Consider the following 12428-nt stretch of genomic DNA (forward strand, 5'->3'; position numbering starts at 1 on the left):
TCCAACATTCTGCCTGCGTGAAATTCATAAAAAAACACGAGTAGCAAACGTGAACCTAATTTCTTCGACAATAACCTTCAGAAATTGCAAAAGGGCCAGCAAGGTGACTGCAGCGCGCAGCCATTTAATCAAGCGTGGCCCTGCCGTGGAGAAGAACCCCAAGGGAGAGTGATAACGGGCTCCGACCACAGCGTAAAGAACGACAATCCACTTTGTCTGAGACACAAAGGGTCAGATAAGGAGCAAAAAGCTGAACGCTGACGGAAATCGCTCACATGCATACATATATTTTGACAACCGAATTTCTATTAAGGATGCAAATTAAAAACTCATAGGAAGGCCCGTCTTGAGTGTCCGAGCGGCTCGGAAGAGGTCAGATCTATTTCGGGAACATCGAGCGGGAAGTATCCACAGCACATCTAGCAGAGCCGTCCCCCCGGTCACGCCCCAGCCCGCCGCTGGCGAATCGCCATAATGAGGCGCTCGCTGACCTGCCCGCACAGCCTGCCAAGGGAAGGTCAGAGCTAATCGAATTACCCGCTTCCGTCAGGGCAGTCTTCCACCGGGGTCAGCTGCCATGCAGCACCTCCGTGAGGAATTGATTACGGGTTTGATTCAGAGTGCAGCCCCCCCCCCCCTCCACCCCCGAAACCTTGGGACTGAATAAGAGGTCGAACAATGGACTGACTTGGACAGGAGGTACAGGATCGAAACGGCATGAGGCGAAGAGGTCAATCGATAACCATGCACAGTCTCCCTAACAATAAATAATAATAATCATAAAATAATCTGGATATTTTCTGGGTCGGTACAGTGTAATCCTTTCTTAAAACCAAGCCTTGTGGAAAATGCCTAGAAATGATTAGTGTAAAGGATGAAAGGAAATCGTGTGAAATGATGAGTGAAAATAAGATTCTGTGTATGTCTGTGTGTGTGTCGGGGGGGCGGGAGGCATTTTATCAAGCTGTATGAAGGACAGGGTGATGTGGAGGGGACCCAGGTGGCCAAGAAGGACCTGACACCGAACTCCGGCGAGCAGCTTTGATGCGGATACCGTGGAGGAGGCAGGCTGACGCACGCTGGCCTTGCCGGAGCCCCAAGGTCAAAGTGTTTATCACAGTGATCCTTCATCTTTCACGGACGGGGAGGGATGAATACCTCCCCCCCTCCCCCCATACACACAAACACACAGACGATGCAGTGTGGGCCTCCCCTAGTGACCATGATGCTATGTCCACCGGCAGAGGCATTGAGGCGCACAATCCTTCAGTGCTTCCCCTCACCAGCCCCGACCGGCCAAAAGAAGAAGCAGAAGTTCCCCATTAACCTAGAACCCGAAAAGGAAAACAGCTCATCCAGCCAACTGTCTGCGCCGCTGCATCACTGGGAAACATCGTGTCTCGTCTCTCACTGCACGTATCGCATTGCACAGCCTGACTGCATCAGCCATCGGGACGGATATGTTTTCACACGACGAGCGCAAATGGACCAGCGCGGACCATCCTGACGCACGGCTCTCCGACTCTGCGTCAGAAGTTCCATACGAACCACATCCGGTCCTGAGATTCTCTTTCCACCTTCAAGAAACGCCTGAAGGCCCACCTGTCCCAGGAACACCTGTACTACGCTGATATCATCTTCTCTGAATGTTCTTAATGTTGTACTTTCTGCTGCCAGTTAGTTTCTTTATTTGTTAGATGCTGTGGTGCAGCTTCTGCTCCAGTCCTGCTTACACTTGTACCTGGGGAATCATTCTAAGCCAGGCTGCACTTATACCTGGTGGCCTCCTTGGTACCATGTATGTTTGGGGCTTGGACAAAAGGCTCTGCTAAATAAAATAAATGTAAGTGTCCAGGCGCAGCCATTGATGTGGGGCTGAGCATGGAATGGAAACTACAAGCAGCTGGGAGAGCGAGAGGGCTGGCTCAGGAGTGCGCATGGATATGACGGGAAAACCCCCCCAGCAATGAAAGGCTCCAGTGTCCGGGCACCGCCTCTGTGGGGGTGGAACGGATCGTCCTGGGGAGAATAAAGAATCATCCCTCTGAGAATAAGACCAGTCGGCGCCCACTTGTGGAAACAGTCACCGGTCACAATTCGGCGCCCCGTACAATTGACCGTTAAACCCACTGCGGATTTCTGCACCACCTGGCATCCCGGTAAAATAACGAAGTACTCCGGAGGAAGGAAAAAAAATGTCGACTGAGGGGGTCAAACAAGGCCCTTTGTTCTGGAGTGGATTCTCGTCCAACACGGCGGGTCCACAAACAACAGAACAACGGGCCTGATTCACCGCCCCACATCTTCCACTAATGGAGTCCCACATGACCGCTGAACCTCACATAGCACGGCTGTAAATCAGTATTGGTCGCAGTTGTGTGCTGGGTTACATAACTCCTCCGTTTAATATAGTCTGCTATTATTATTTCGTATTTAAAAGCACTGCACTTCTGTTTTACAGGCAAACACGGTGAAATCGCTGTGATATCGCTGTGATATCGAGGCCTTCTCTCTCCTACTGCCATCTTATTGCCCTTCTGTCGCTTATTCCTTAGATATAACTGTTCAGATGAACTTCACGCCCATTTTCTTATCAGAATAGCATACTGTGCTTTTTCCCTTTGACTCCGGTCAGCCATTTGCAAACATATTCTGACAGCGACATGATGATCCTCCATTTCACAGCAAGGTGTGTGCTCCCAAAAGTACAGTAGTTAAAGAACTAATCACTGTCATAAAAGTCATCCAATATATTTATAGTGTGGGTGTTAAAATGCCTCAGTCATTTAATTATGCCGTAATCTGTTTAACCCTCCTGATAGCTCATAATCAAATAGCTCCAGTATGTTAAAAAAAGGCAGATATAATTATTAGGGCAGAATATATGGAACGTAAATCTGATCAATGATTTAAAGTCAGATCCACACGATTATCAGGAGAATGGAGCAATTGATGACAAATGCATAGTACAGTATTCTGACTCGTATTTGGTTGTAACTGGTCATTCAAAAAGCTGGAATAATACTCCATTACAAAAAGGGCATGTGTGCTTTGTCTAAAGCACGACTACAGTCAAAAAATGACATACAAGACGACTGAATTTCCCCTTTACAGCCTCAGCTTCTGTTTCAGGCATTACAGCAAGCCGTGTTAATAGGGGTCCATAGGGGCACGCAGGGTTGGTGCAGGCACTGACTCCTGAGGCGATATTCCCACCATTCCTGGGTTAAAATGCTTAATTAAAAGCTAATAAGGCAGAAAGCAAAAATAGCAGAGATTCTGTGCTCTCCGTGCGCGTGTGTGTGCGCAGGTGCCGGTGTAAGCGGACGCCCGACAGACCAGCCTCAGACGCAGTGGAGACGGCGGACAGATGCAAAGGGCCAGTCGGCCTGAAACAGGAGCCCCAGCAAAGCAGCGCTCGGCCGGGCAGACGCAGCTCCGCTTGCATGTGCACCAACAGCCCAGAGGATTACAGTTAAGGACTCCACTAGGGAGAGACTAACCCTCAGTCTGGGTGCTGCCCTGCTTTCCATATCAAAACCAGCTACTGACACAATCTCTAGGAGGTGCTCCTCCCACACCCGTCACCTCCGGGTTCCTCCCCCCCGGGCCGCCTGGCTGGCTGGGCTCCATTAGGGGGCTTTTGAGCAGAATGTTCTCCCCGCCTTACTGGGAAAGCTGTTTTCCCAGTGAAGGCATTGTACAAGGAAGCAGGAGGTGAGGCTCAGCCCCCCCAACTCTGCTTGGCCCTGATAGGATGAGCACCAATACCATTTGGCCAGACCCAGCGAATCAGATTTAACCCCCCCCCTCCACTGACTTCCCAGCCCCACACTGCACTCTCATTACACAGGCAGGCAAAGCTCGACGGACGCTGCCAATATTTCATCATACCTGCGTGCTTCAAAAAGGGAGGATTCACCGACTTTCACAAGCTTAAGATGGCCGGTTTGTGACATATATTGCTGCCAAGTGAGTAGGGAAACCGGCAGAACCAGCCCAGCACAATCCTAAGCCCCTGGCCAGGATTCCCACTTCAGCAGGCATGAGCACCGCCTTGCACGTCCAACCCCCTCAAAGCAGGTCTGTTCCCCCTGACCACAGTGCATCTCTACAAGGGGTCCGTATTTAGACAAAAAACGAATTTCAACATCTATCATGCATCCAGAAATAAAACAGGCATGAACAACATTTATTACTGTACCACCAATATGACTTAAATAGTACACTGGGAACAAATGCAGTTTTTGGACAGTAACTGATTTAACAAAACTGCAACATCTTTAAACTGAGACCTACGTCATGATCAGCAACCTAGAACTCAGTCAGTATTGATGGTATGTGAACATGCTGCTGTTTCATTTGATAAAAAGAAAACCTCAAGGGTTATTACAGACAAACCTGAACACAATTAGCAATGTTACTGAGCAATTATGATCATCTTTGCATACTTCGTCTGCAAAACACGGGAAGAACTGAAGCATTGAGTGGTGATTCTAATTTAAGACTGGAAGCTGCTTTGACAAGCATGAAACCCCAAACCGCTAATGAACAGCAGTGGGGCCGCTGGCAAACTCAGGCCACACCCATCTCCTGCTCCTGGGTCCGGAGGAGAGAGTTCCCTGAGCCAACATTTACATCACCGCCTTATTCAAACGCCCTTTGTCATTAAGATTTTCCACCCAGCACCACCTGCACTCGCGGTCACCGGCAGGTAACCCATAGAGGCAACTGTGTACCGATTCTAAGACTCACAAACAGTCCCCCTGCTCCACCCAATGCTCACTGGTCAGTGCCAGAGTTTTTTCCTTTGCTATTCTTGGGTGTCATCCCCAGAAGACTAAAGAGACACCCATACTATCTCTCTCTCATGCACACACAAACACAGACGTGCACAAACTAAAGGAAACCCTCTTATTTGCTATGGGGTGGGAGTCTGTTGCCAAGCAAAACCTTCAGTCACCATGACTGTTTGCTTAATGGAGTGAGATACACCGCAGGACTGGAGACCGCGAGAGACGTGACGTGTCGTTTCCCAGCATCCCCCAGGAACACGGGCGGTTCGCTCTATTAACCTCGGCAGCCATCCGCGCCACACTCAATTTCTCAGATGCTCGACAAAATCGGCGCACTTCATACGAGCCCGTCAAAGTGGCACCGTTAACGCCGAACGCATCTCGCAAAAACGCAAAAAGCTTCCATCCGGAAGCCGACCTGCATGTTTGCTTAATTATACCTTATTCACATTCTGTTGATCGTTTAAAGAACACATTTCCAGGCATCCAAAGGCTACCAAAATCAGACCATGCAGCGGAGGGCAAAAAGAACAAACACAAGCGGCATTTATACAAAATGGAAGAAAAAAAAATCACCAAATTATCAATTTGACCTGGTCCACATATACAGGAGATTCTCGGGTTGTTTATCAGCTAGTGAAGAGGAAAAAAATTAAGTGAAATACACCATGTGCATTACTGGGGATAAGATCGCATGGAGGACAGTATTTTCTAAAAAGACTGAAGCTGTCACACCTTCATTCTTCACCAAACGATGCATGAATTACAAAGTGAAGAAGCATGACTTTTTTTCAGCAAAAATGTTGCTGCATCCAAATCAGACACTCAATGTTTAAGCTTTTAAAAACCTTCACTGTGCTTCTGTGAAGCAGAATATGAATCTGCATACCACAAACGGGGGAAACCTATCTGATATCGCACCTGCACACTTTTTCATGATGAACTATAGGTTTCTGGTTAAATCTGTTTTTGGGCTTTAATTAACCTCTAAGTGTACATCTACAGGTGTGTCTAAAAAATAAGTTTAATCAACCATTAATCTTGTTTTATGCCCCAGTTAAATATTTTGATTGTGAAAGAGAAGGGTGATTTATTTTATTAAATTATAATTGACTGGACTTTGTCTGAAGCTGCCCCTCTTACAGAGGGTCACGTGTTACGGAAGCTGCGGCCTGAGCAAAGCAGCAGTTGATCATTCAGTTATATTGACCATAAATGTAGTTGTCTTTGTTCCCAATTGAAATCAATAACAAGCAGAGAGACTTCAGCTGTGACAGAATGGACCGAAAAGGGATCTCAAGGTTGGATAAGGTTCTCTTTCCTTGACCATTGTGGAAAATGCAATATACTGATTTGGGAAAAAATTAAGCGACCATAGTAAAATTCACTGAAGTTTCACTCATTTCTCAGTTTATGGCTATGCGTCTCTTTAATATATATATATATTTTATAAACTCCAGCCTGGCTCTTCCCTGCTTCTCATTAATGAAGGGCTACTTCCTTGCTTTATGGGTCTTCAGTCCTGCTTCTAGAAGCATGTTATGAATTGTCCTAGCAGTGCACTTCACACCACTTAATGTTTCCTATTCATTTTGAAGGTCACTTGAGGTCATCCCAGATTAATAAGACACTGCCGGATAAATTGATAGTCATCTCTGGCATTAGAAAGTCATTTCTGCCTCTACCTGGTTGGTTTTTGGTCATTCCCAGTGTCTCCTGCTTCACCTTGTTCTTGTATACTGCTTTCGTAGATACTTTGAGCCTGGAAGCAGCCTGCCTCCAAGTGTAACCTTCTGCTAGCAGAACCTGGATTAAACCAGGATTTATAAATGCAGATTTAAAAAAATATAGAGAGAGGAGTCTCTTAATTTTTCCCAGAGCTGCGTAATGTCACGGATTATGGGGTCTCTCGTAAAACAGACAGCTCTTACTTTATAGAAATTATGCTGAAAGTAAGACGTTGGGTTTATGAAACGTGTTGTAAGAAGCGGGGAAATACAGTCATGCAATATCGCTGCAGAAAAGGTCCGCCTTTAAATCAGCGTGGCATCTGCCGAGCTGCGCATCGAGTCGCTCCGCGAAGTGATGGCAGCCACGGCCGTGCAGGTTTGTCTGCTGCCTGGGCATGATGTAAGGAGGTGTAAGTGACTCACCCCCACCGATTTAGGCCGGTGTTATTTACATCTGGCTGAACCTTTCAGAGAAGAATGAATAAGAAAACGGTTTACTGGTCCCCAGTTACCCAACCAAAAACGCCCTATTGTTCACCTTTTCCGATGTACTCATCAGGAAGCAAATCCATAGTGATTTCATAAATTTAATTCCCTTGTTGGTGCTAACTGTGGTTCATCTTATCCAAGCCAGTCTTTTTAGACCTAGTTAGCCAGGCAAAATCCTTTCCGGTTGCATGCAAAACGGGTACAAAATTTTCCCGTTTACCAATTTACGGTGACATAATGCTTGCCACCATCATTCCTGTACTAACTCTTCGAACACCAAAGCTAATAAACAAGCAAAAATAGCGCAGCATGTTTTAAAACAAAGATACACGATTAGCTAGTTAAACACTTAAAAATGCAGCTGTAGCGCTAATCAGTGTTCAATTTCGTCACACAAATGTAGAAATTCAAGGCTACTCAAATTATAGACTAAGGTCTCTATGATTCCGAATAACAAGAATACCTTTGAAAAGATGGTAAAATGGAAAATGACTAGCGTCTGACATCTCTTCATGAGTGAGATGCAGTTACCGTTATGATTTGTACTTACACTTTTGTTGTCATCAGTATCTGCATTAAAGACAATGCATATGACACGACTTTTTGTCAATTCGCACCGTTGATTAATAGTTTAAATAAATATTTTTGTTATAAAAAAAATAGCTAAGCGAAGCAGCTGCAATAGTACGGAAAGTGAAAGGGGACAAACAGAATACCATTTAAAAAAAACGTACCACCACATACCTCGCCGAAACGGAGCATCACTGTTTATAGGTGTTTTTACGGTTGTAATCGAGGTCATTATTCTTCCCCAGCATTTATGTCCTTGTTATGAGAACAGAGCAGAAAAAATCTGGGAGGCATCTTATTAGAATTAAGTTAAATGATAAATGTAATGTTGAAAAAATATCGCGAATTATCCGTGGTTCAACACATGATGGCACTGTTTTATGAAGAGACTGTGTAGGGGGCTTTGCTTAAAAGAAGCGGAGAAGTACTTTATTTTATTTAAACAACGGTCAATGTACGGAAATATAGAAGGAAACATACAGATAGATTGAATGTGGAATCAATTTAGCTAATGGTGTTCAGTTCTATCTGTCTTTCCTGAAACACTTGCATTATTGCACTGAGGAAAGATGTTAATAAGCACAGTGGATCGACTGAAGGACAGGGTGAAGGTTGGACCTGCTTCGTGAGCAAAGGTTCAGCACCTACAAGCAAATCAGAATTAGACATGGACTCCATTCCAGTATTGCAGGTTTGCTGCAATGAAAAACCTGAATCATCACTCTTTTTGTTCGGATAACCCATAGCGAAAGTTTCTTTTAATAATTCTTTTTTTTCAATTAATGAGAACTAGAATTTTATTCAGCCAGTTATTCTTTCATTTTAAGTAATATTAATAAATCCTGGACATTAAGTGTTTTTATGGATAGTGAATATAAGTGCTAGTTACGTTCTTATCTCTCATTTTCAGTTTGCATCAGCAAATCTGGGTTTGGCAAGGACAACATTTCTGAGCTCTTGCAAAGTTAACACCCTTTAAGTACATTCCCAAAGAGCAGTGAGCAAATGTGATTTAACTGAATATATCCTATACTGTTGATATGGTCATTCTGACTGATAGCTAGTTTCAGCACGTTCACATCTAACCCCTGCTGCATCTTCTAGTACATAAAGATTTATGAAGGACATGCTCAGAGGTCTGAAACCTTATCTGTATAGATATGAAGAGTGCTATAAAGAAATTCATTCTCCATAATTCCAGACACGGTAAAAAAAGAAAAAGAAATTAAAAACAACGAAGAGACGAAACAAACTGCATATTGTTTATAAAAAAAATGACCTTAAGAGTGGAGTCAAATTGAAACAGAGTGTTTATGGGTAACAGATGTATAATGCTACTAAAAATACATGTATACATATCATTATTGTTAACATTTTAATAATTAAAAAAATCTCATGGAATCTGTCATGATTCTATGAAATCAATAGGATTGATGGATTCCAGATCACAGACTTTTTTAAACAATTTATAGACGTCACGCATGTTATATTATTAATGCACTTAATTTCAGCATATTCAAGTCAGTTAATACACATTAACAGACATCATACAGGCCTTTAAAATGGCTCCCCCTCAAGTAACTCGAACCCGTTAAATTTTTTAAATTAATTTACTATATTACTCAGTTCAGCACATGCATCCGTGAATGCGCTGACGGATGGACCCAAAGCAGTAAAAGATGCCGAATACAAATATATTAAAGGGACGTGGTTTTATGTCGGCATAAGAGTCCAGTGGCACCAAGTGCGCCGTCTCTTTCCTGTAATGTATTAATTCAATAAAGTTTAGCTATCGGCGCAGCATGATAATCCGCCTCGATTTTCTCAGCTTCTTCAAAGAAACTTCATAGATCGCACAGCCTAATTTCGATTGCTTCAGGCAAATTCCAGGTAAATGAACACGAAATAAAGTGCTTCAGTGTCCCCAGGCTCCGATACCGATCTCTTGCTTGTACCTGTTGGTAAGAGTATTAGCCTTTCGGGTCAATTTAGATAAAACTGTATGCAAGCCGTTCAGATGGAAGTGAAAGAGTTTCTCCAGGTCTTCATCTTCACCGTCCGTTTCTATTCTCGATAAGTCAAGGCCGGCTATACCTACTTTTTCCTTTCTTCTCTCGTCCATCTGTAGGACGCCCCATTCGATGTCATTTCTGATGGATTTCAGCACAACGTAGTTACTGTACATGTCACCGCTGCATAAATACGTTGCCGATCCGGTGCCAGCCGACCTGATGGGGCTGATGCTCTTTTCGTTTTCCAACGGCACGTCCCTCAAAAGGCTGGGAACCATAACAGTCTGGTCCATGTTATTCACAGCGCTAATAAACCGGTTCATGGCATTAAAGAGGGAATTCTTCTGATTGTGCGAATCTGAGATCTGCATCATCTTGCCTGAAGCACGGAAGGCACTGCGATATGCTCTTGAAAACTGATGTGTTAGGAGATCGACTGCTGAAAATTGGAGTACAAGGTGCAGCTACAGAAAATCACCTTTTCTCTTAATATTGCGTACGAGGAACGCGACAAAGGTTACGATCTTGCAGTCGTTTTATAAATGTAATTGTTCCTGTAGAAACCGGGTGCTGGAGTCTGCGAGTCTTCAAAAAAATACGGATCTACTCGATTTTGCTGTACAGTGTAAAACAGGATTTGTTCCCTTCGACCACTGCTTTCTGCTCCACGATCTTGTCAGCTTCTCTTATCAGCGCTTGTAAAAAGAACCGGTTTTAATGCAGAAGGGCGTTTCCAGGACCTGCCGACCGACATTAATATCCACTCAAAGTTGTAACAGGATCCCAAATGCCTACAATGACATGAAAAAAAGGCAATGGCTACAAACCTCGCATACAATATATTATTAACGTAGGCCTATTTGTTAGCGTTTAACAATGGACGTTAGATCGCAGTTTGCTAATCTCCAGGCAGCATTAAGGTGTGACTTACAGCTACCGTAAAGCACACCCTACAAAAAGAAATTCAGCGACATTATGTGGGTGGCTAAAGATAATGCTGTAAAATTACATTACCAGATGTAAATATTCTATTGATATTAATATCCTATTAAAGTTCAAATGAAATTTATACTGTAAATCATAAAATCTTACATTTAATTTACGATTACAAAAAACATTCATATCCACACACGAACATATATAGTTAAATGATCATCTTACGACTCGGTAACTGGTCTTGTACTCCACCACAGACCGATTTTCGATCTACAAAGTTGCAAAAAAAACGAACAACTGGCTAATTTGTATCAGAGAGATACTGGAAGGTCTATCCGGGACGACGGAGTGCAGAACGAAGTGTGGCTCGTTCAATATTCATGAGGAAATGCATCAGCCCACGGCTGTACCTCCGGTTTCAGCCAATCAAAATCTTTTCCGGCTTCTCGAGCGCTAGGCTTGACTATTCATCGACCAATCAAACCGAGGAGTGGGGCGGCTGGGTTCCTGCCAAGACGGCCCACGGTGGGCGGGGTTGTCGGGCGCTGTCTAACATCGGCCCGTTCAACCCGACGCGGAGCGGCATTGTAACTCGATAAGGGAAGTGGCGTCTCTGGGTGTCGAGTCCTCGTTTCACCTTTCGGTATGAGTCATTCATGCTTTTACTGCTAAACTCTAAACATTCCAAATAAACGATATATAATTTTGATCAAGAGTAATGAGCTATCAGCTACGCCCGTACCCAAGTGATGGCAATGTAACACTTTTATTAATTCGTTTGTAGGCATAATTAATGGAAAATAGGGTGGGATGTCAGGGAAGAGGGTAGCACAGTGCTCTCACCCCTCTGAATCCGAGGGTTTGAAATCTGCAGTGTTAATGGACCTTGCATGTTCTCCCCATTTTGTATGTGTGGACTCCAGAAAATTCCGGTTTCTTTCTGCAGTACAATGACATGCAGTTTGGTGAACTGGCAGCTGGGTGTGTGTGCCCTGCAATGGATTGTCATACTGTCCTGGGTGTTCCTGCTCTTCGTGGCCTTTGCTGCATTGGACAAGTTCCAACCTCCCTGATCCCGAACTGTACAAACAGTTAGATAGATGGATAGAATAATTATGAGACAAATGTCAGTATTTTGGTCCATTTGTTATGTGCACTGGCATAGAGTATATTATTTTAACTTATAAAACAGGAATCACCGGAACTAAATTGATTGTATCCATAATATACCAAACAATATAAGATTAAATGATCCTCTGATGGATATGTCAACTGTAATTATACCTTTGAACACAATGACTTTCAAAAAGCTTTGTGAGGTTCTCCACAGAATAATATAATTATAAATATTAAGGAAGTACATGCAGACCCCACACACATGTGCACAGAACCACAGCCCCTATCACAATCACAGTTCTGGAACTGTGTGGGCAAATTCCTATCTCCTGAGCTGATATTCATTTATAGCAGCAATGTAATGGGTATTATATACTGTCCTGAAACTCCAGAGCTAAACCTGTAGAATTGACTCAGATGTGGATTAAACGAAGGCTCTCTTAAAGCAACTCACAAATAATTGTGAAACAACTTAAATGTGTCACGGTCTCGTGTGGATGCGACACGAGGACGTGGCATCGTGCAGATGAGGAACAGAATGTGGATGATCCACGGGCGGCTACAGCTAACACAAGCTGTTTATTAAGCGAAGCAGGAGACACTAGGAAACACTAAAGTGAATGGGCCGTGAGGGGTAGGAAAAAACAACAAAATTAACGACAAAAACTCCAAGGAACTAGGAGCAGGCAAGGAACAAAGTGCAAAAATGAAACACAGAAGAAACGTCTAACATTCTAGAAAACCAACTGAACTACACATTCAGATTCTGACCTTCAGAC

General features: G+C 43.8%; 1 protein-coding gene across 2 annotated transcripts; it reads right to left on the bottom strand.

The window, feature by feature from the left end:
* Window positions 1–8833: 8833 nt before the first annotated feature.
* On the bottom strand, window positions 8834–10905 carry LOC125709802 (mid1-interacting protein 1-B-like). 2 transcript variants are annotated; one of them, XM_048978675.1, is made up of 2 exons: window positions 10759–10905; window positions 8834–10388 (listed from the first exon to the last, which is right to left on the bottom strand). In XM_048978675.1, the coding sequence occupies exon 2, from the start codon at window positions 9969–9971 to the stop codon at window positions 9501–9503; it is 471 nt and encodes a 156-aa protein (XP_048834632.1). In that variant the 5' UTR covers window positions 9972–10388; window positions 10759–10905; the 3' UTR covers window positions 8834–9500. The 2 variants fall into 2 exon arrangements, with proteins under 2 accessions (XP_048834632.1, XP_048834633.1); XM_048978676.1 differs by having other exon boundaries at window positions 8834–10337; window positions 10759–10892.
* Between the last annotated feature and the right edge of the window lie 1523 nt (window positions 10906–12428).

The sequence above is a fragment of the Brienomyrus brachyistius genome, chromosome 16 (genome assembly GCF_023856365.1).
Source record: "Brienomyrus brachyistius isolate T26 chromosome 16, BBRACH_0.4, whole genome shotgun sequence".
Taxonomy (NCBI): domain Eukaryota; kingdom Metazoa; phylum Chordata; class Actinopteri; order Osteoglossiformes; family Mormyridae; genus Brienomyrus; species Brienomyrus brachyistius.